Source organism: Centruroides sculpturatus, unplaced genomic scaffold (assembly GCF_000671375.1).
Source record: "Centruroides sculpturatus isolate CEXI.00-Female unplaced genomic scaffold, Cexi_2.0 scaffold545, whole genome shotgun sequence".
NCBI lineage: Eukaryota > Metazoa > Arthropoda > Arachnida > Scorpiones > Buthidae > Centruroides > Centruroides sculpturatus.
The window spans coordinates 403,872-427,137 of NW_019384721.1; the positions used below are offsets into that span (position 1 = coordinate 403,872).

The 23,266-nt window shown below is 29.6% G+C and overlaps 1 protein-coding gene across 1 annotated transcript in view; it reads right to left on the bottom strand.

The window, feature by feature from the left end:
• Nucleotides 1-20,458, bottom strand: part of LOC111628012 (MPN domain-containing protein-like) — a 24,885-nt gene extending 4,427 nt beyond the window's left edge. The window contains exons 1-6 of the mRNA XM_023371729.1: nt 20,369-20,458; nt 12,926-13,007; nt 12,567-12,764; nt 8,111-8,257; nt 3,380-3,463; nt 2,984-3,035 (exon numbers count right to left, since the gene is read on the bottom strand). Coding sequence (XP_023227497.1) covers nt 2,984-3,035; nt 3,380-3,463; nt 8,111-8,257; nt 12,567-12,764; nt 12,926-12,949 — 505 coding nt within the window. The 5' untranslated portion in view covers nt 12,950-13,007; nt 20,369-20,458. The remainder of the gene's footprint in view (nt 1-2,983; nt 3,036-3,379; nt 3,464-8,110; nt 8,258-12,566; nt 12,765-12,925; nt 13,008-20,368) is intronic.
• Between the last annotated feature and the right edge of the window lie 2,808 nt (nt 20,459-23,266).

Here is a 23,266-nt window from a genome sequence, read left to right on the forward strand (position 1 = left end):
AATATATCATAATAATAAATTTAATAAACATTGATTTTAAAAATCTTAAATGCATAAATAATAATGTTTTATATATTTATCAATTTTGGAAAATTTTTAATGAATAATTAAAAAAGTAAATGTAATAATTGAATTCATAAAGCTCTTTATATATAATTTCTATAACCATTACCAATATCAATGCATATGTATATATGTAATGGTTGCAATGTATATCAAAAAAATTAGCTAGCGTGATAATGGTCTATCAAATAGATAAAAATTATTGACTTTTTGATAAAACATCATTGTTTACAGTGTGATTGTTCACTTAGTATAATAATTTATATATAATTCCATAGCTACAACTAGATATAAATAGTTTATGATGTAAAATTATGTAGAAGATCCTGAAAGGTTTTAATTAACCCCTGATTACATAAAAAGAATCTTCCAGTACTATTGGATTATAAATTACTTACTTGTCTGAAAGAAAACTTTTATTTTGTGAACTCAAAGGAATAATTAATAATGCTTCAACCTAGTTGTAGATGTTGAAAGTTCAAATCTTACAGCAACCTGGCTGTTTTTCAAAACACTTTGAAATTATCCATTTAATTAATCTAAGATTCCAAAAATAAACTGCTAAATTAAGACAATTAAAGTATTTATTGGAAAAGACGTATATTTAGTGTAATTTAGCCCGGTATCAGTAAGTAGAACTTTGATACAATTCAAAAAATAAATTACGGGTAACCCTCAATATTTGCAATTTCAATCTGTGAAGGTTTCAATTAATGCAGGGGCCATATTCTGGTCATTGTCTCTCGTCTGTCGTCTCTCACAAGCCGATCGCTGATTGGCTGATCATTTGTTTACGTCTTGAGAGATCATCGCGTCTCTCTAAACGCGATTCTGGACAACTTTTTCTCTCTTCGATTCTCTCGTTTATCAGAGACGAGCGGATAGATGTCTTTCGGTCGTTCTTTCGTCTTTCGCCTCAATTTTGTTATATCCAATATGGATGATTGGATGCTACTCGCACTGTACAATCGTATTAGAGAACGTTCTCTATCTCGGGAAAGAATATTTCGAGAGAGAAAATCCTGATTTTTTTCCAGCGCCTACTCGGAAACATCACTGATTCCAATTTTTTTTTTTTTTTTAATTATCCTACATCAATTATTGAACTGTCGAATATGATGTTAATCTTACTTAGATAGTTAAGAAGAAATTAGATCGCAATATTTCGAAAAATATCTAAGAACTCACACTTTTCTAACTTAGGTTATTAAAATTTTAATTTGTTAAAAGAGACAAATTGACATTACAATCTAAAAACGTTATAAAACATTAAAAAAAAATAATTACTTCGTCAAAAAATTACATGCATTATTTGAACACGTGCTTTACTTGCCACATGATCTATGATTACATACTCCGCACTTTCGAAAATTTTACAATTTCATTGGTTAAAATTCTATACCGTGTTGCGCGCGCAAATAACCTGAACATGTATAATCAACTGAATAGAATCGTGACGTCAATAACAAAGACAAGATCGTTACGAACGACCAGAATCGCCACTGTGTATGAGAGACGAATTTCNTTTCCTTGCCACATGATCTATGATTACATACTCCGCACTTTCGAAAATTTTACAATTTCATTGGTTAAAATTCTATACCGTGTTGCGCGCGCAAATAACCTGAACATGTATAATCAACTGAATAGAATCGTGACGTCAATAACAAAGACAAGATCGTTACAAACGACCAGAATCGCCACTGTGTATGAGAGACGAATTTCATCTCTCGCTTTGACGTCATTCGTCGGTGAAAGAAGAGACGAGAGATAAGTGACCAGAATACAACCCCAGGTCTGTGGATGTAAACATTGCCAGCTAGACACAGCTCAGAGCTAGCAATGTTAAATTGATCCCTTCTTCCTACTTTCACTTGCCATCAGTTATTAGGAAAAGCATGAATCTTACTTTTCCTAGTTCAATTCTTATTCAGATAGTTAAATTTTTATTTTCACATTTAGTGTAATTTCTGTAAACATTTCTGTCTTCATTCTTCAGCTTTTACTTCTAAGAAGAAAAAAAGAAGGCAGCAACCATATATGGGTAACAGTTAGTTAATATTTTTCTTAATTTTTACAAATTTTTACTTTATGTTTCTGTTTTCTGAGCTACTTAAATTGTACTCTATAATCAATCTTTAATGTTTTCTAATTTTTTTTGATTTTTCTATACAACATTGTCTAAAGTATTTAATTAATTAATAAATCTTCAATAAATATTTTATTAAATCTGATTTCTTCATTAAGTTTATACTAATATGAAACCGATGAGAAACTATTGAGTCCAACAGCAATTCTGATAGAGCATAATGATTCTGTGGAACTGTCTACTCCAATAGACTAAGCAGTTCCAAGAAACCATTCCATCAGAATAATTTTGCACTTGAATCAGTTCCATTTCCAGAAGTGAAACTGGATTTTTCCCATCTCTAATCCAGAGTTTGAACATTATATTAATATCAACTAATATTATTTAAATAAGTTCAATATTGAGTTATTATTAAAAATTAATTAAATTGGTGTACATAATAATGAACACACCTCTAGTGGACATTTCGCAAAACACAACTTTTTTGACTAAAAGAGAAAAGAAGAATTTTTAAGTGAAATGAATATTTCACTTAAAAATTCTTCTTTTTAAATTCTTCAAAAATCCATTTCAAGAATTTTTCAAAAATCCATTCATTTTTAAGTGAAATGAATATTTCACTTAAAAATGGATGGATGAAATGTGATAAAATCTGATAAGTAGGTCTAAAAACTTAGCAGATGACAATGATACTCATATTTTGTCCAGATGAGGCATATATCTTTAGTTTTTTTTAATAAAATGTGAATTGGGGTAGACAGAAAGTGTTCTAATTCCAGTATAGTAAGATTTGCTTTGTTAAGCCATTCATTCATTTGTTTGCTCACTTACTTGATGGCTTGCCTCTACTGAGCCTTATGATTTCGGATGCCTTCTTAATGACCTAATTCATAAATTTATTTATTTTGCATTGACTGTTAATTTTGATATGCATGGTTTCAATATATGTGGTATACTTGCAAAACCAATTAACCACACGTCAAGGGTTATTTGTACAAATTAACAGTTAACATCAGATTAATTTACATTTGAATTGTAATGTATGAATTCATGCTAGTAGTAACTTAAATATGAAGAAAAATCAACAAATTAAGAAAGCAATGTTAAGAATGATATTAAAATACAATGCTAAACTTGACAAAGTTTCATTAATTATAAAATTAAAAAATATTTCTTGAATTTGATTAAAATTAATTTCATTCAAATAATCGTTATGATAAAATTTACCTTTGCATCTGCTTCTCCTTGTTGCTTTAGTCTTCGAAACCAAGCTGTCTTAAAAGAATCTAATTTCTTCCCTTTATATTTTATCTGTAATGTTAGTAAATAGTTAAAATAATAAAATAATTTTGCCAGTGTATTAATTTTGTCTTTTAGATATTCTAATATAATTTAGGTAACTTTATGTTGATATCAATAGTTTTATACTTATTAACTACAATTACAATTCTACAGCAACTATATAGCATCTATAATCATAAAAATAAAATAACTTTCATATTTTTAATTAAGGATCCTTATGTTGACAGTAATAATCAACAATTTAATATTTTTTCAGATTATAATAGAACAAATTATATTTTTTTTTACGTAACTCTGAATTCTATAAAAACTTTTTTAACTCTTTCTGCTCCTCTAATGGTTGTATTCACAACAAAGGATCAAGAGTTAAAGTTAACTAATAATTAGTTCTATGGAGGTATTTATTGGTTATGGAAGTATAGCTCTATGGAATATCTATTTCTTATAATGTTTTCTTCTTGCTTTTATATGAGATACTTAAGTTTTCTGGTAGTGGGTCCTAGGTAATATAGCTTCAAACTTGTCTGTGAATGTTGCAATGTTTGAACATGTTAAATGTCTCACTGAATATCACGATGGCATTATAAACAATAAGCATTTACATACAAATAGATTGAATGAAACTTTAACTCTAATTCTTGATCCTTGGTTGTAAATATGACCATAAGAGAGCAATCTCAAAAAGGAAAAGGTTCTCATTTCTTATGAACATTATATTACCTGCTTATAACTGAAGTCGTATTTAACATAAAAATGAATATAAAAGATAACTGCTTGATTCAGAAAGCTATAAAACTTTAATAAATAAAATATTTTATTAAAGTTTTTTAGCTTTCTGAATCAAGCAGTTATCTTTTATATTTGTTTTTTATATTAAAATTTTAAAAAAAAAAAAAAAAAATTAAAAAATTTTATTATATTTTTATATTTTTTATATATTTTATATATTATATTTGTTTTTTATATTAAAATTTTAAAAAAAAAAAAAAAAAATTAAAAAATTTTATTATATTTTTATATTTTTTATATATTTTATATATTATATTTGTTTTTTATATTACTATATAAAAATAAATAAATAATAAATAAAAAAATATTTTATTTATTATACAGTAGCCCATACTACTAAATAATAACACCATTGTTAAAGTTCATGAATATTTAGCATATCCTGTAATAATATCCTTTATCATTCTTCTTTTCTCTAAAAATTAAAATAGATTATGGGCACCTTTTTACATTTAGTTTTTATTAAATCAGATAATAACACATTTTTATTGCAGATTACTCTGTTGAAATATTTTTAATATTACAAATACAGATAATCTTAATTTAATGTTGATCTAAAAGTCTATACTACACAAGTACTAAAAATATGACAATGTAACTAAAATTAGTTAAGGAACATTAAGCAAATACAGTCAAATCTTGGGAGTATGAATGCCCCCATTTATGAAAAATTTGGTTTACGAACAAAATTTTGAATGCCATAAGATAACTGTTTCTGAACAAGCTTCTTGGCAAGATCCAGCCATGGATGGTACTTCCTATACTTCCTATGTTCAAAAAAGTCAATGGCCTGACCAATCAATGACAGGACTACAAATTCAAAAGTTAGTGGTGTTGTGATCACAACACAATACAAACACCAATGACATTGTTATTCAAATTAGATTTCAATGTGCATGTGTGTAAGATACCACTTGTTTTTGGTTTGCATCACAATTCAATTTAAATCAAATGAATTAATAAAAACCCTGTTAATTATATTCTCATAATATAAACGACATCCACGAATCTGTTTAAAGGTGTTTAACTTAAATTAAATAACAAAAATTTATTAATATATTATTATATATTATAATATTAATATTTAATTAAATATTTATTAATACTAGGTAGCCAGTTAATTAAAACTAAAAATAATAAAATACTAATTAAAACTCTGGTTTTTACACCAAAACTAAAATTAAAATCAAATCAATTGAAAAACTATTTCAGAAAGTGTGGATAAAGTATTGTCAGTCTTGTTTGATTTGGTTATATTTCACCTTAGCAAATCAGAATTGAGTCTCTATTTATAGCACTGCTTTGTAAAGTGTAAATTTTGGTTTCAGTTGGTGGTGATGGAACATTTTGCTTTCAATATATATGTTACTGTGAATGACCGATATCTGGCAAATGTCAACATTCTGCGGTGAATGTCAGCATTCACACAGTCGTTTCGTGTAATGTACGAAATATTTGCTAAATATCGTTATTTCGCACTTACACTGGCAAATGTCGACATTCAGCATGCACTGATGGTGAATGTTGAACAAAAATATTTTTATTAAGTTAAGACAAAAATGCAACATTTTAATGTGTGAAAATAAGAGAAAGCTTAAGTAATAGCACATGTAAATAAACTGTTAAACCTAAAATGAACAGTACATTCTTAATCATTAAAGAGAATAATACAATAATAAACTTACACATAAATTATGTGATTAACATTACAGTATACAGTCTTATTTATTGAAACAGCTTAAACTGTTATGGCACTTTGAATTGCACAAGAGTCCCTTGCTTTTACAATTGCATTTATTCATGGAACACTTCTTTTTGCAATGACAGCATGTATAGCCTTGCCCTCCACTTTTCAAATTAGCTGCAGCTGCTTCTCTCAGTGATATTTCTTGAGAAGGAATCTCATGTATGGAAAGTAACTTTTCTTTACAAATTAGGAACTGATTATGTTATTACGTGATTACAAACTGATCTGTTAATGGTGTCTTTTATTCAGATATCGCTGACGCCTTACTGATGACCCCTCTCATCCTCCGCCACTTGACCTGACAAACTGATCCCCACCTCACGGGATCAAAAGAACAAAAACGCCATCCAGTGACAAAGTGGATATTTTCCATTAAACCGTTGCCGGAAAAAGAGGTACAACCATGTCCTACCTCCGGCTATCCACAAAGTATTTGGCGACAGACTGTTGCCTCTCTGTCAACATCGGCTTCTCAGGTATCGTTTCAACCTCCACCAAACCTTATCTGTGCTTGTCGACATACACTGATGATTGTTCAAATGTATAATAATATAAACAAATATTCGGACTTTCACCGATGTATTTTGTATGTGTCGACATTCACCAGAGAATATTGACATTCTCTAATTTCAGTCTTTCACAGTAACATATACATAGAATAAATATAGATATAGATATATTGTATTTGTAGTCATTTTTATGCATGAAATATAGCTAAAAGAATAAAAAAAAAACTTTGTTTTGGTGGTCGGAAACATTAATCTATTTTACATTGTTTCTTATGGAAAAATTTGTTTTGGTTTGAGAACAGATAGGTTTATGAAAAACTTTTAGGAATGAATTAAGTTCATAAACTGAGGTTTGACTGTATTCTAATTTGTTAAATAAAATTCATAATTTTTTTTTCTCTCATCATGTATGAGTTCTCTTAAAAACTATACAAATATACTATCTAATTTTGTGATATTACATAAGAACTTAATTATCACCAAACAAATTAAAGCTGTTATTTTGCTTGCTAAATAAATGTAAATTTATTTTTTAAATTATATAATAGCAAATTCCACTAACAGCTATAAATTAATAATAATAATAATTTTAGTATTTATATTTTGTCAAATACAAGCAAAATTTTAAGAAATTTTAAGCTTGATATATAATATCAAAAACAATACACACTAAACTAGCATTCATATAAATTTCAAGTTAAAGAATTAAAGTATATAAATATAAATAGTACACAAAGATAATATTGCATTATAACTTTAAATTAAATAAACATTTGATTAATTTGAATTATTTAATAATACAAACCTGTTATTATTCTCCTTTTGAGTAAGACAAAGCTTATATAATATAGTCTATTACTTGTGTAGGCTGTATATATTACACAATGATAAGTATTTATGTATCTAAACAGAGCTAAACGTAGAAAAGGTATAGACAGCTAAAAATTTTTCAGCCCCATTATAACCTTACATAAACAGACTATATTATTTACAATCAAACCAGTGACACATTTCAAAATTAGTAAAGGTGGGATCTAACTGACAGAATTTTATTCATTTTTTAAAATGTATCTGTTTATTGATTTATAAATTGATGATAATATATTGATATGTTAATAAAACTGTTCTATTCAAAGATTTATTCTACAATAAAATACTAAAAATAGGCAAAACAAGGAACAGTTCTCAGATATCAAGGATATCTGTCTCCTTAGTATAGAAGCTAAGTGTACAGATATGTGCTGCTTAACAGCACATACCTGTACACCTGCACGATATTAGTATAGAAGCTAAGTGTGCAGGTATGTGCCTGCTGTTAAGCAGCACATACCTGTACACTTAGCTTCTATACTAATTACGTGTAATTATTTTACTGTTTGTGTTGAAGTGATTAGAAAATAGAGAAGAAAATAAAAAGAAAGTATTGCCAAAGAATATGAGTTCTGATCAACACTAGTAACTCACAAAAAATGAGTTTAATTTTCAAAAATAATTTAAATTTTTGATAATTCAAACTTTTTTCCGGATTCATCTGTGTTCTAATTAAAAAGATTTGACTGTAGATAATTTTGCTTAAATCAGTACAATAAGAAACATTTATCATAAACTTACAGAGGACCATCCACAACCTGATTTTTTATCTGGATTGAGTAATTTTTTACAGTGTATCGCCCATGCACTAGGTGAAGAAAAAACTTCACCCGTTTCTTGCCATCTAATTCTGCCATCTTCTAATAAATCACCCAGAAATTTTGTTCCCTAGAAAATAAATACTATAATGTAAATATTTTCAGAAAATTTACAATTATAAATTTGCAAAATATATAATTTTATAATGTATGTAAAATGTGATAAAAATATACACAAAAACATTATTATATGTATTCTTCAAAAAACAATAAAGCAATTATTATACATATATTGAAAAGTTCCTAAAAGTTAAACTTTCAGATCTGCAGAGTGTCTCAAAAGTTTCCATACATACAAAGGTAAAATGTAACTTTATTCACAAGACATTAAAACGTCCGCATTAAGATTTGTATCAGTGGATTGACAGAATAAGGAAAACAGAATACATGGGTGATCTGCCAATGAAAAAACTTCTAGCAGGACTTCCTATGTGGAAACTGGATTGTGTTTAGGTGTTAGACACATGAAGTAAACCCAGAACACTGCATGATGGCTACTCCATTGGTCAGGCACGAATCAATGACCAAATATCAGTGTTCAATGGTTTTATTTATTCAGCCACCGGTGGGCTAGATTTGTGTCACTGTATGGAGACTTTTGGGACATCCTGTATAATCAAATCTTTCAAAACTGAATTAACTGCAAAGAAATTATTGAACATTTGTATAATACTTAAAAGAATTTACAGGCAAGAAAAAAATTTGTTACATAAGATAATGTCTAAAATTTTAGGGTAAACTAATTTAAAAAATAAAATATCTAAAATTCTTTATTTTTAAATTTGTCATGCTTTTCATATCCTTTAAAACTTATATAAACGTCTCAAAGCCTGATGTTTAATAATAAGCCAACTAACTGCCATATTTTTATTCAGGTTACTTTACCGCTATTATTAATAATTAAATTCCAAGTAATTTGGTACTAAGGTAGGCAAAGGCACCATCTCTTATAAAATTTGATATTCATAATTAAGCCTATTTCTAGTAACAAATTACTCAGAATTTAATTATTAATAGTAGCGGCAAAATAGCTCAATTAAAAATACAGCAATCATTTGGTCTTTTAAAACTTTAAACAATTAAGATATTTTGTAACTAACCACGAATACAATCATAGAATGACTACTATATATTTTAAACAAACATTTATGATATTATTAATGAAGAAATAAGTTAAAATAAAGTTGTATTTTCTCATTCATTAACTTTTTTATTTTTAACTCTTCCTGCTCTGTGAACACTAAGAGGGCCTTTTTAATCATACTCATCCTGGGTTCAGTTAGACCTACCAGGAGGCGACTGGGTGATGAAACTGAACCCGATGTATCTGGATAGACTGCCTGTGGAAAATTACAAACGAATTGCTTGCTCAGATTTGATTCCGGATCTCCCAAAGTAAAATCTTATTCTTTAAGTATATAATAAATACAACTAACTTGATAATTTCTTCAAATCAAATGAACAGTTAAATATCTTTATCAGGCTATTAAGGCCAAATACTAATTTGGCAGAGGGTAAGCAGTTAAGCAACATTTCTTGTTAAATTTACTAATTATACATAAATCAATTTAATTTTAGAATACTTTGGAAGAAAAGATCATCCTTGAGTAGGACTCGAACCCACAACTGCTACTTACATACAGAAATGTAGCCAGTTACATTGCTCAAACTATGGGAATAAATCAGCCCCAATTGGTGCATAAGTAACTGATATGATTATATCTAAATTAGTTTATTAATTAGTCTGGAAGCAAAGATCAGGTGGTGGTCCCTGTAGTGTAACTGACAATGTGTCTGTGCAGTAAGCAGGAGTTGTGGGTTTGAGTCCCATTCCAGGCCAATATTTTCTTCCAGATTATTCTAAAATTAAATTAATTTATTTATAATAAGTAAATTTAACAAGAGATGTGATTTAAGTACCTACCACCTGCCAAATTATTTAGCTTTAATAGCGTTAATAAAAATCAGAATTTGTATTAAGCATTGAAAACTTTTTGTATATTGCTATATTGATTTGTTAAGTTCTACATTAACTTTTATTTTTCATATATTTAACATATTAGTACAGGGTGGGGCAAAAAGGACAGACGGTTTTAAAAAAAAAAAAAATCACATCATCTATAATTGTTACTACAAAAGATATTTGTTGCAAGATGTGAGTTTGTATTAAAATAGCATTTTACAGAATCAAGTGTGAAAAACAACATCTCCCATGTGGTGTCCATTATCAGTGATGCATTTCTGGAGGCATTTTTAGAAGTCAGCATCCACTCTTTCTACCATTGTTCTGTGCATAATCCTCAGGCTTCACCTGTTGCACAACAACCAATTTGTAGAGGTGGAAATACAGGTCTAAATGCAGAATACACCATACTGAACGATAAGTGATGCCACGCTCAGAAGTATCTTCCAAGCAGATCGACAAAGAACTGCGCAGCAAGGCTGATCTGACGTTCTTGACATTTTCAGGGGTACATCACATTCGTGGTGCTCCTGATGGTCTTTTGTTTGTGAGTGTACCTCACAAACAAAGTGCTTTAACCCAACATAAGATGGTGTTATGAACAGAAACAGCTTTGTTTCTGTGGACATTGAAATGACAACAAAACTCATGCTAAACTGCCAAGATAGACTCATTATTCTTGAGGAAACAGTCATATGCAAACACACAGCATCCTATTGTCCACAACTCCATGTCTTCAACTAAAAAGACAATGCTAAGACCTCACTATCTTCATGCCACTTGCCAAACACTTGTCACTTCACCTGGTGGTGAGTTCTAGCCATTTCAAAAATATCAGTCCTTTTTGCCCTACCCTGTATTATCACATTAATTTTTTTATTCATCTGATAGTAGAATACTTTAGCATAATCAACAAATACAAATTTAATATGTTGGTTCAAAATGGGTTTCATTTAATTTGTGTTTACTGTATCATAAAAAATTATTTTTTTATGTTTCACAAACAAAATAAATATATTGAACAATATAGAAACAAAAACAATTATATTTCAAAGTTTGTTTTAATATAAAAATTGTGATGCATAGAGACGTCTAGTATCAAAAACGTTCCAATGTAAACACGAAAATATTCAGGATCACCCACGCAGGTCAATGAGGTCAACATGAATATTTTCGGGAACAACGTAGGACAGGTTAAAATAGTACAGTAAGATCCAAATTCAGGGTAATCCTTTACCCTCTCCACTCCTCTGTGGGGGGAATTTCGGAAAGTCTGTTCTTCGTCTACATTCTCATGATGTAGCCTAACTGAGTACTAAATTTCAATTTTCAACTCCTAACCATTTGGGCTCTGCATTTAATGACTTAATGTTGTTGTTGTTATTATTATTATTAACTCATCTCGATTATATTATAAGATTAGGGTCAAATTTATAAGAAATTTCATTTTCACTATTCTATTTATCGGATATCTAATAGAAAAACAAATGATTAAAGTCATTATTGAATTTTATCTTATCTGAATAAATTCTTAGTATTTAAAAAGATTTTTTATTTAACTAAGCTAAAAAATATTAAAAAAATCAGAGAACTTTTCATTATAATGGAAAATTAACTTCTAAATATCACTTTTGGATAGTTGTTATTATGTTCTATGTATGTCTTATCTCTTTAATACGACATTAAGTTCGGTAGACTATCATTACAGCTTTCAGGTTAGACACTTCTTTTATTGTTTCAACATATGCATTTCAGACTTATATAAACGTTAAGTCCCTCTTCAGTGCAATACTATGGTCCGAAATGCATATGTCATATTTATTAATTTCCAAAATGTATACTATATGAGCCACTATTTACTTTCCTTCTTTATTATTTACACTTTATACTGACTAAAACTAACTCTATCCTCCTCTTCCCTCAGGGGGTGGAATTTCCAAAAATCTTCTTAATTAATTAATGTACATTCTCATGACATACCCAACTGAAATGCAGTCAAAAACACAGAAAACCAATTCTAATATAGTACAGTAGAAGCCAAGTTCTGCAGGGTAATCCTTAACCCTCTCCCCATGGGAAAATTTTTCAAAAATCCCTTCTTAATGAGCATTCTCATTGGATACCCTACTTAATTGCAGTCAAAAATGCAAAAAATTGTATCTAAAATAGTACAATAGAAGCTGGGTTCTTTAGGATAAGACTTAATCCTCTCCCTTTCCCTGACGGGAAATTTTGAAAAATTCCTTCTTAGTGTACATTCTCATGACATACCCTGTGTACCAAATCTCAACTTTCAACTCCTAACCGTTTGGGCTCTGCACTTATTATTATTATCAACCCATCTTGATTATATTATAAGATTAATATAAGATTTTTAAAATATGTGTTTAAGTGTTTAAAATCATTATAAACTTACCAAATAATCTATAGATAGAACACCTTCTCCAGACCATAAAATCTTATCATTCATCAACATATTCAAGGTAACACCTCTCCCACTCAGTACACTGCGACCAGTTTTGGAAGTCGTATCCACATGCTCGGTATTCTCGTCCATTTCTACAGCTTCTTCTTCAGCAGATCCTGCTTCCTCTTGTTCTTCGTCCATTTTTTTCTAGAAAAAAATAAAAACTTTCTAAAACATCAGTTCTAATTTTAATTATATTTAAACTGTTCTTATCATTTATGCAAAAATTTGCTGTTTAATTTTTATTAAGTAGCTTTATTTCTCAGCACTAATTTTATAAAGCTCTGAAACTGTTCTCATACTGGTACCTTTGTATTTCTGCTTTTTCTCATAATTATAATCTATATGCTTAAGATGAAAGCTAAATCTGAAAATTATGTCCTGAGTAACCTATAAAAATAAAATTCAGTATTTAAAAAATTTTCAAAGATATTTAACACCTGCATAATGTTACTATATTACACATTTGTTCCTTAAAGGTTTATTTCTTTAACCTAATTCATTCATACTTTAATATTTATAGTATCAAAAGCATTTAAAATATTTTAATTCCCATCCAAAATATAATAATATATAATTAAGATCATTTCTTTCTTACATTATTTTTTCCTATTTATATGTCGACTAAAATTTCCCTCGGTTAAATGGAGGAAAATTTAAACTGATGCAAAACTTTCAAGATTTTATCTATCTGTATAATGTGTGCCTACATCTAAAGCTATTATACAATTAGAGTTGACAGTATTTCTATTTGAAAGAATTGTCAAATGACACTATATTTGTAGCATCACTTTCTCATACAATTCTGAAAATGCTAAATTCTTCATTAGTGTAAAACTTTGCAAATTAAAGGTACAATAAAAAATAATATTGAGTTATGCATATGTTTAAAAATTCTTTCACAATGACTTAATGCCAATTCACACTACTGCAGTAGCAATTTGATACATGTTGCATTCACAGTACAAAAAAATTGCATAGCAGTTTATTAAGAATCTGAAAAGTCACATAATTCTGCACTACAGTCAAATTGAAATGTTCTCAATCCAAAATCTGTGACTCAACCATTCATGATGATATTATGACCTAAATTCTGCACTTACACTTACGATAAGTTAAAGGCCATTTCATTCACATTATTGTAGTTTCATTGTGATAGTATGAACTGGCCTTTAATTTACAAGGAACGCCTTTTCAACCTATTACAAATTAAATTACAATAAAATATTTTAATTCCAACACATCAGCAATCAGTAATGTTTATCACTATCATATCAAGAAATTAAACTGAGGCAGTTACACTACTGATTGATATACATTGCATAAATCTTAAATAATTAACATAATTACAGTAATTTAACTCCTTCACCTCCTCATTTGATCATAGTATAATTAGCCTTAATATAAATAATGGAATTTGTTAATAGGATTTAAATATTAAATTTAATAGAAAATTAAAAATATGAATCATTAACTCAAATTATTTATACATCAGATAAAATGTTTATTTTATGTTTTTGCACTAAAGACTATTAAAGAGCAGAGATAATTTAAAAATAAATATGACTTAACTGATAAGTTATTGTTACTTAGAATCTAACTTAATTATATTCTTTTAAAACCTTAATTAATTAAAATTATTCAGCACATAAATTAAGTTGTTATTTCAAATATCATAAAACACGGAGAGGGATTGATTAAAACGAATGAAGACTGATCTGGAATCTATATATAGGTCAGAGAATAAACATTAAGATGGGGTATGATGAGACAGAAGTAGTACTAAGCAAAGCAGTGAGACAAAGATGCTGAGTGTCTCCCATACTTTTTAATATAATCTAAAAGAAGTGTTAAATGAATATCTAGATGGAAAAAGAGTTAAGATTAGAGACAGAAATATAAATTACATCAGATTTGCAGATGACATAACTCTTTTGACAGAGGATGAGACAAGTTTCCAAAGACTGGTGAATGAATTGGGAGAGGGTTGCAGGATCTACAGAATGAGGATAAATGTGAACAAAACAAAGTCCATGTGGATAGGAAAAGAAAGGCAAATACAAATCCAAATTAATAATGAAAGAGTCAAACAGGTTAAATGGATTTAACTATCTGCAAAGCTGGATAAGTGAAGATGAAAGAAGTGAAAAGGAAATTAAATGAACTGCTATGGCCAAAGAAACATTCAATATGAAGAGAAGAATCTTTCATGGTCTTATGAAACAACAATTAAGGAAAAGACTAATAAAGTGTTACATCTGGAATGTATTGTTATACGGTTGTGAAACATAGACATTGTAAAAGTGAGATAGAGAAAGATTGAAAGTATTTAAGGTATGGGCATGGAGAAGAGTGGAAAGAATTAGCTGAGTGAACAAAGTGAGAAATAGGCAAGTGTTAGAGAGGGTTGAAGAGAAGAGAAAATAAATGATAGAAATTAAAAAACAGGAACCTGGATTGGACGTGTATTAAGAAGTAAAGGAAACTGTCTAATGATTGATGGAAAATGGAAAAAAAGGAAAAAGACTATCACTACTGGATAATATTAGAGATGATGAGAGATATTTGGAGCAAAAAGAAAGGTAGAGGTTACAGAGTGATGGAGAAGAGGATGATACTCCAGAGATCTAAAATGAAGACAGAATACTAGAACTACAGCTAAACATGGAATTAGGCCTACTGTATGGTATCCAAAAGGAAGACATGTTCTCCAAAATGAGAATTTGTCTTCTTTTTGGATACCCATACATATGATGTGTAAACTGATTCTTTAAAATTAAAAGCTTCCAAGACTTTTTTCCAATACCTCAACAAATATGACATTTAGTTGTTTACATTAAAATCAATGCTTGAGTAGAATACTTGCTATAATGCTAAAAAATTTATTACTTCTATTATTCAAAATAATGTCAGAAATAATTTAATTTGGTTTGATTTGATGAAATAAGACAATGCAACACTTGGATGATATTACAATAGTGTGCTTCCCATGAGGATTTTCTACAGAAAACCAGCTCCTATTTAAATGTTAGATAAGTGCAGAAAGTCTGGAAAAAACCCACATGGCTTCCTGTTGATCATTCATGAACCCACCACCAACTATCAGTGTTTGGTAAGTTTAGTTATTCAGACATGGGTGAGCATAGAGAAATTTAATAATTATATTGGATATTAAAGACAGAATTGATATTTGCTTAGTTTTGTACTGTCTTTAAGGCTAATTGTAATCTATTTTATCATGCAAGTGATCTCCAGCAGATGGTATTAAAAAAGTAATGCTTTTTCTATGGGAAAAAGGTAATGCTTTTTCTATGGGAAAAAGGTAATGCTTTTTCTATGGGAAAAAGCATTACCTTTTTTATGTTTTTTTTTTCTAAAAATGCTCAAAAACAGAAGCAGATAGAACCAAACAGTTTCTTGCATTACAATTCTATTTAATTTATCTATTAATATACAGTTCAGAATTTTCTATGACTTTAAAAATTCATAGAAAATGCTTCCAATATGCAGTTATTCCAAACTTTTATTTTGTTATAGACATTCAATTTGATTATTGTCGAAACTGGCGCAGGCCCCTACATGTGGCTGAAAACATTTATATATTAAAATGTTTCTACTAGAAAAAAATGGATAGTGGGATTTATTAATTTCTTTGAAAATTAATGAATTTCATTTTGAAAATTCATGAACCACACGTTAATAGAATAATTGAACAGGATTTCAACACAAACTGGTTATATCTGCTTCCATTTCTGATAATTTTTGGAAAAGCATTTTCCCATAAAAAAAGTGTTATATTTAGTCATGCGCATCATCTCCAGCAGATGGTGTACATAATCAAAGAGTTTACACTCAGCTATAATAGAAAAACCTAACTTGCAGCTCAACATGAATGAAGAATGAAGAACAATTTTCAACCTGAATTATTTATAAAAACTCCAGACAAAATTTGAACTTCAAATTATTTAATTGAATTAAAATTAAATTTTTAATTCAATTAGTTTAAAATTTTTTTCATAATTCTTTCTTAATTGTTTTGCATATGAAATGAAATTTGAAATGGAGACTTTGACAAGTTTTAGTGCCTTTGAAGATGGACTGGAAAGCCAAAAGTACTAGGATTTAAGTAAAATATTTTGTTTTGATCTCCATTAAAGCATATATGTTGAGGACACTAAAGAATTAGACAAAAAATTTATCAACATATTTTCAAAGTATCAAAAATTTGTTTGTTAATTATTATTCATCAAGAATTTGATGAATAACTAAAAACAAATTTTTGGTAACACAACTCAACGAAAAATAACATTTATAACATGCATTTTACATATTGTAAAATCTCTATAAACATTTAAAAGCTCATTCTATACGTTATCTACAATTTTACTAAATAATTATTATTAATACTGCACATATTCAAATAAAATGCAGAGTTCAAATTAAACATATTCTTACATTTTTAATTTTTGTATAATAAAAATAGAAGAAATAAAATTACTCAATCTTTCAAAAATTTTTTAAAATTATCCAAATTCATATTACTAAACAAATGATTAAGACAGCAAGTGGCAAGAGTTGATTACGCAAAGCACACTGCTTTGGGTAATCAACTCTCCTGGAATTTTACAGAGTGGTGGATACACAAAACCCTATCCCTAGCCAACCCGACTGACTCATTACAGGCCTGGAAAAAATTCCTCTCAATGCCCACAGGGCAGAAAAACTAATTAAAGAATACTTTTATTATAAAGTCATACAAAGGAGTAATTTTAATTTACAACTTTGAATGAAGTTATTTCTATATCAGGAAATTTTCTTCCATCATTTAAATTAGGAGTCATCAAACTTTTTTCACAGTGGGCCAGATAACTGATGAGAGAACGACGAGTGCAGGCCTTATAACCATTTTGTTCAATACAGCATATTGAATACAAAAAATAAAAGACAACTAACATATTTATTTACCAATACACAAATATGATGGCTGTAGGAAGCTGGTAATTGCTTTCCTTAGAAACTTGATTACAGGTACTTATACAAAAAGCACTCTGATATCCAAAGTTGCAAAAAGTCGCCAAATTTTTTATTTCATTGATTTATCTAAAAATTATATTATTGTCAGATGCAAAAATCAGATTGGACCAATTTTGGCATTTTTACTTACACTGATTTTAATTTTTTTACATAGTAAGTTTATCTACAATCTATGATATTTCCATATAAATAATTACATTTTAACTCATTTGTGGCACAGTGCAGCAACGGGCCAGTTGAACTGACCTTGTGGGCTGTAATTTGGTGACCCCCAATTTAAATTATATATTGTAATCTTTACCTAATAATACAGCTACTGAAATGTACTTTAATGATGTAGATTGATCTGCATAAAGGCAAAGCAAGATATATAGTTCCAACACAGTTTATCTAGGACATCAATTAATGGCAGTTTTGAGTCACATCTGTGTATATAAAAATTTATTTTTTCACTACTGACATCTAATTATAAATGAATTTAATTTCATCAAACAATATTAATCAAAAATGCAATGAAATATAACTGTTAACTACCTCTGACTTATTAAATACTAGTAGCCTGGGACACTCCCTAGTGGGTGTTCTAGCAGCAGCAGTGTCATTCTGTGGTATAAATAATAAATTCCTATTACAAATGAAAATAATAATATATACTGTTAATAAATAAATTATACTGTTTTTAAATAATAGCTGAAAATCATCGCTAGGAATGCCACTAGTGCATGTTCTAGGCATTCCGTGACAGATTACAGATGACAGATATACAGACAGTGGCATCAATGGCATATAAAGTAGATAACAGAATAAAGATCTCTTGCATTGGATTTAATTGTACAATACTTTCAATCAATTTTTAAATAAATTACTCTTTTCCACAGACATTTTAGATATGATGGGACGTGATCAGGTCATAAATGTAAGTGTTATCCTCTCTCCAAATGCCATAAAAATATAAAAATAAAATCAACAAAATGAATAAAAAAACAGATGTTTCTCTACTCATCAAAACAAACTTTTATATCATGTTATTATGTAAAAAACAAAAATTTGGAAATTTTCTACGTCACACCCAAGACAGTTGTCAAGAGTTTATAAGGGGACCCACCAGTGGCCAAGTAATTTCATTCCCCAAACACTAGTACAGTAGAACCTCGAAAACTCGGCCTAATGTGGACCGAAGGGTGGCCGAGTTTGTGAAAATGCCGGGTTATCGGGAATGGGGTTAAAAAAAATAAGTACGAGTGTTTCCTCAGAAAATACTGTACTGTACTTGTATGTATTGTTTACTTGAGAATATAACAGAGAATAAACTGCCCAAATACCCTTAAACAAAGGAAAAGTACGTCCTTTATGAAGGCATAGAGCCTTTACTACATGAAAATGAAAATTAATGAATACACTGTGTACAGTAATTTACCTGATAAGACAGACCTCAGAAAAATACTTTATGAGAGCTTTTATACTTTTATAAAGCTGTCTATAATGAAAATTAATTAACTAAGGATTTTTTTGCCCTGCCAGGGTGTGGCCGAGTTATCCGGAGTACCGGGTTATCGAGAGCCGAGTTTTCGAGGTTCTACTGTAGTTTGGTCATAAGTTCACATCTCTCCAGGACAAGCTTACCACATAGAGTTTTCTGGGTTTTCTCCACATCTTTAACACCTAAATACGGGCCAGTTACCCTTAAAAGACCTACCGGAAGGCATACTCCCTAGACAGATCACCCAAGTGTTGCATTGCCGTAACTAACAGAACTAACAAAACAGAGAGCTTATACAAAATCAGAACATCGAGAAGAGAGGACAGCCAGACATTTTCTCTTGTGGACTAGAGAGAAAATGAATATTTTTACTAATAAAAACTAAAAACTAAGACCGGTTTTTTATTAATAAAGAAACATTCTACGTATTTCATTTATAAACAAACAACTCTATAAAATCCTGATACATGTATTACTAAATGGCATATGTCAGTGTTGGCACTGACATATGCCATTGGGATATATAACGGCTATAATATTAATAAATTACCAAAAAATTTGACACTAGTATTATTAGTATTATAGCCATTATATAGCCCTGATGGCATACGGCACATGGTGCAGTTGGTTTTAGTAATATTTTATTTATTCAAAAATAAGTGGCCACTCTACCCAAATCCCACACAAGCTTCCAAGAGCCCTACAGAAAGGGTAGAGCCACCCCCCTTTTGCATTCGTTTTCGAATAAATGAAATATATAGAATGTTTCTTTATTAACGAAAAAAAAAACAGTATAAAACAGACTGATTTTATTTCCTGTTAGTAAAAATAACATTAATTTTATAGGAACAAGGAATATTTTCCCTGCACTCAGGGAAAAATTCCCAACTATCCTCTCGACGATCCTACCGAAATCCCTCTCTACCGAACCACATTAGAGCATATCTATATATTAATTATACAGATTTAATTACATAAGTAGCTTAATATACAAGATATAACTTTCTAATTTAGTTTTACACGAGGGGTTTAATGCTATTTTATAATGTGGCACAGAAATGAATCGTGTTTCTGCCTTAATGCTATTTTTCCAGTGAGTAATTTCAATTATAACGAGTAATTTACATTTGTTTTGGATCAGTAACTCACTCTCACGACCATCGCATTAACAATCAACGGGAAAAAATTTCTAAATAAAAAAATTAAATCGAATCCTAAATAAACTTAATATACGTACTATTGGAATTCTTTTCGTCTATAGTTTATGTAGCGTCATGATCTTTAACTATTCCAAAAATCGTTAAGAAATCCTACATAATTTTTTCCCTGACCCCCAATTTAAATTATATATTGTAATCTTTACCTAATAATACAGCTACTGAAATGTACTTTAATGATGTAGATTGATCTGCATAAAGGCAAAGCAAGATATATAGTTCCAACACAGTTTATCTAGGACATCAATTAATGGCAGTTTTGAGTCACATCTGTGTATATAAAAATTTATTTTTTCACTACTGACATCTAATTATAAATGAATTTAATTTCATCAAACAATATTAATCAAAAATGCAATGAAATATAACTGTTAACTACAATCCTCAGGCTTCACCTGTTGCACAACAACCAATTTGTAGAGGTGGAAATACAGGTCTAAATGCAGAATACACCATACTGAACGATAAGTGATGCCACGCTCAGAAGTATCTTCCAAGCAGATCGACAAAGAACTGCGCAGCAAGGCTGATCTGACGTTCTTGACATTTTCAGGGGTACATCACATTCGTGGTGCTCCTGATGGTCTTTTGTTTGTGAGTGTACCTCACAAACAAAGTGCTTTAACCCAACATAAGATGGTGTTATGAACAGAAACAGCTTTGTTTCTGTGGACATTGAAATGACAACAAAACTCATGCTAAACTGCCAAGATAGACTCATTATTCTTGAGGAAACAGTCATATGCAAACACACAGCATCCTATTGTCCACAACTCCATGTCTTCAACTAAAAAGACAATGCTAAGACCTCACTATCTTCATGCCACTTGCCAAACACTTGTCACTTCACCTGGTGGTGAGTTCTAGCCATTTCAAAAATATCAGTCCTTTTTGCCCTACCCTGTATTATCACATTAATTTTTTTATTCATCTGATAGTAGAATACTTTAGCATAATCAACAAATACAAATTTAATATGTTGGTTCAAAATGGGTTTCATTTAATTTGTGTTTACTGTATCATAAAAAATTATTTTTTTATGTTTCACAAACAAAATAAATATATTGAACAATATAGAAACAAAAACAATTATATTTCAAAGTTTGTTTTAATATAAAAATTGTGATGCATAGAGACGTCTAGTATCAAAAACGTTCCAATGTAAACACGAAAATATTCAGGATCACCCACGCAGGTCAATGAGGTCAACATGAATATTTTCGGGAACAACGTAGGACAGGTTAAAATAGTACAGTAAGATCCAAATTCAGGGTAATCCTTTACCCTCTCCACTCCTCTGTGGGGGGAATTTCGGAAAGTCTGTTCTTCGTCTACATTCTCATGATGTAGCCTAACTGAGTACTAAATTTCAATTTTCAACTCCTAACCATTTGGGCTCTGCATTTAATGACTTAATGTTGTTGTTGTTATTATTATTATTAACTCATCTCGATTATATTATAAGATTAGGGTCAAATTTATAAGAAATTTCATTTTCACTATTCTATTTATCGGATATCTAATAGAAAAACAAATGATTAAAGTCATTATTGAATTTTACCTTATCTGAATAAATTCTTAGTATTTAAAAAGATTTTTTATTTAACTAAGCTAAAAAATATTAAAAAAATCAGAGAACTTTTCATTATAATGGAAAATTAACTTCTAAATATCACTTTTGGATAGTTGTTATTATGTTCTATGTATGTTATCTCTTTAATACGACATTAAGTTCGGTAGACTATCATTACAGCTTTCAGGTTAGACACTTCTTTTATTGTTTCAACATATGCATTTCAGACTTATATAAGCGTTAAGTCCCTCTTCAGTGCAATACTATGGTCCGAAATGCATATGTCATATTTATTAATTTCCAAAATGTATACTATATGAGCCACTATTTACTTTCCTTCTTTATTATTTACACTTTATACTGACTAAAACTAACTCTATCCTCCTCTTCCCTCAGGGGGTGGAATTTCCAAAAATCTTCTTAATTAATTAATGTACATTCTCATGACATACCCAACTGAAATGCAGTCAAAAACACAGAAAACCAATTCTAATATAGTACAGTAGAAGCCAAGNCCCCCCGGGGAGGAATTTCGAAAAATCCCTTCTTAGTGTGCGTTTTCGTGACGTACCCTATCTGTGTACCAAATTTCAGCTTCCAACTCCTAACCGTTTGGGCTCTGCACTTATTATTATTATCATTATTATCAACCGGTGTCGATTATATTATAGATGAGGGCGTTTGTTTCTTTGTTTGTTCGCTATGCACGTCTATGCCGTTCGGCCAATTTCTATGAATCTCGGCAGTTATGTTATGTCGTACATCTCATCCCAATTTATCTCTGGAATCTGTATGTATCGATTTATTTCTTTCTACATTTGATTGATTTCTTTGCACATTGTTAATTTTTTTCAATAGATGGCATTAATTAAATACTATACTTATACAAATAGTCTATTCTAATGCAATTTGTATTAGCCTCTATAGTTATGAAATCAGTAGGAAAATTAACAGAAAAAATAAAATTTCAGTTGGTAACCATAGCTTTGATGAGCCAATGTCTATGCTGACCATCCAGAAGGCGTCTAAAACATACGAGTTGGGTCGTGGTGCCTTACCGAGGCCAGTTTATATTTTAAAGTAGTGAAATTATCGGCATGGCATTTAAATCTACTACAGTATTATATTTTTGATATTTCCATATTGTTTTCTTTCTAATGGTGGAAATACTCGTAGGTTAAAAACGCGTTTTGTTTTTATTGATGTTCATGTATACATAACAAGGCAAAGTATTGGAGTATTGTGAAATTTGACTTACCGAGTTATTTGCAAATTTCCACGTTTTCAGAGCCCCCGAAAAACCAGAAGAGAACCCGAAAAAGAGCCCAGAGAACCCGAAAAAGTC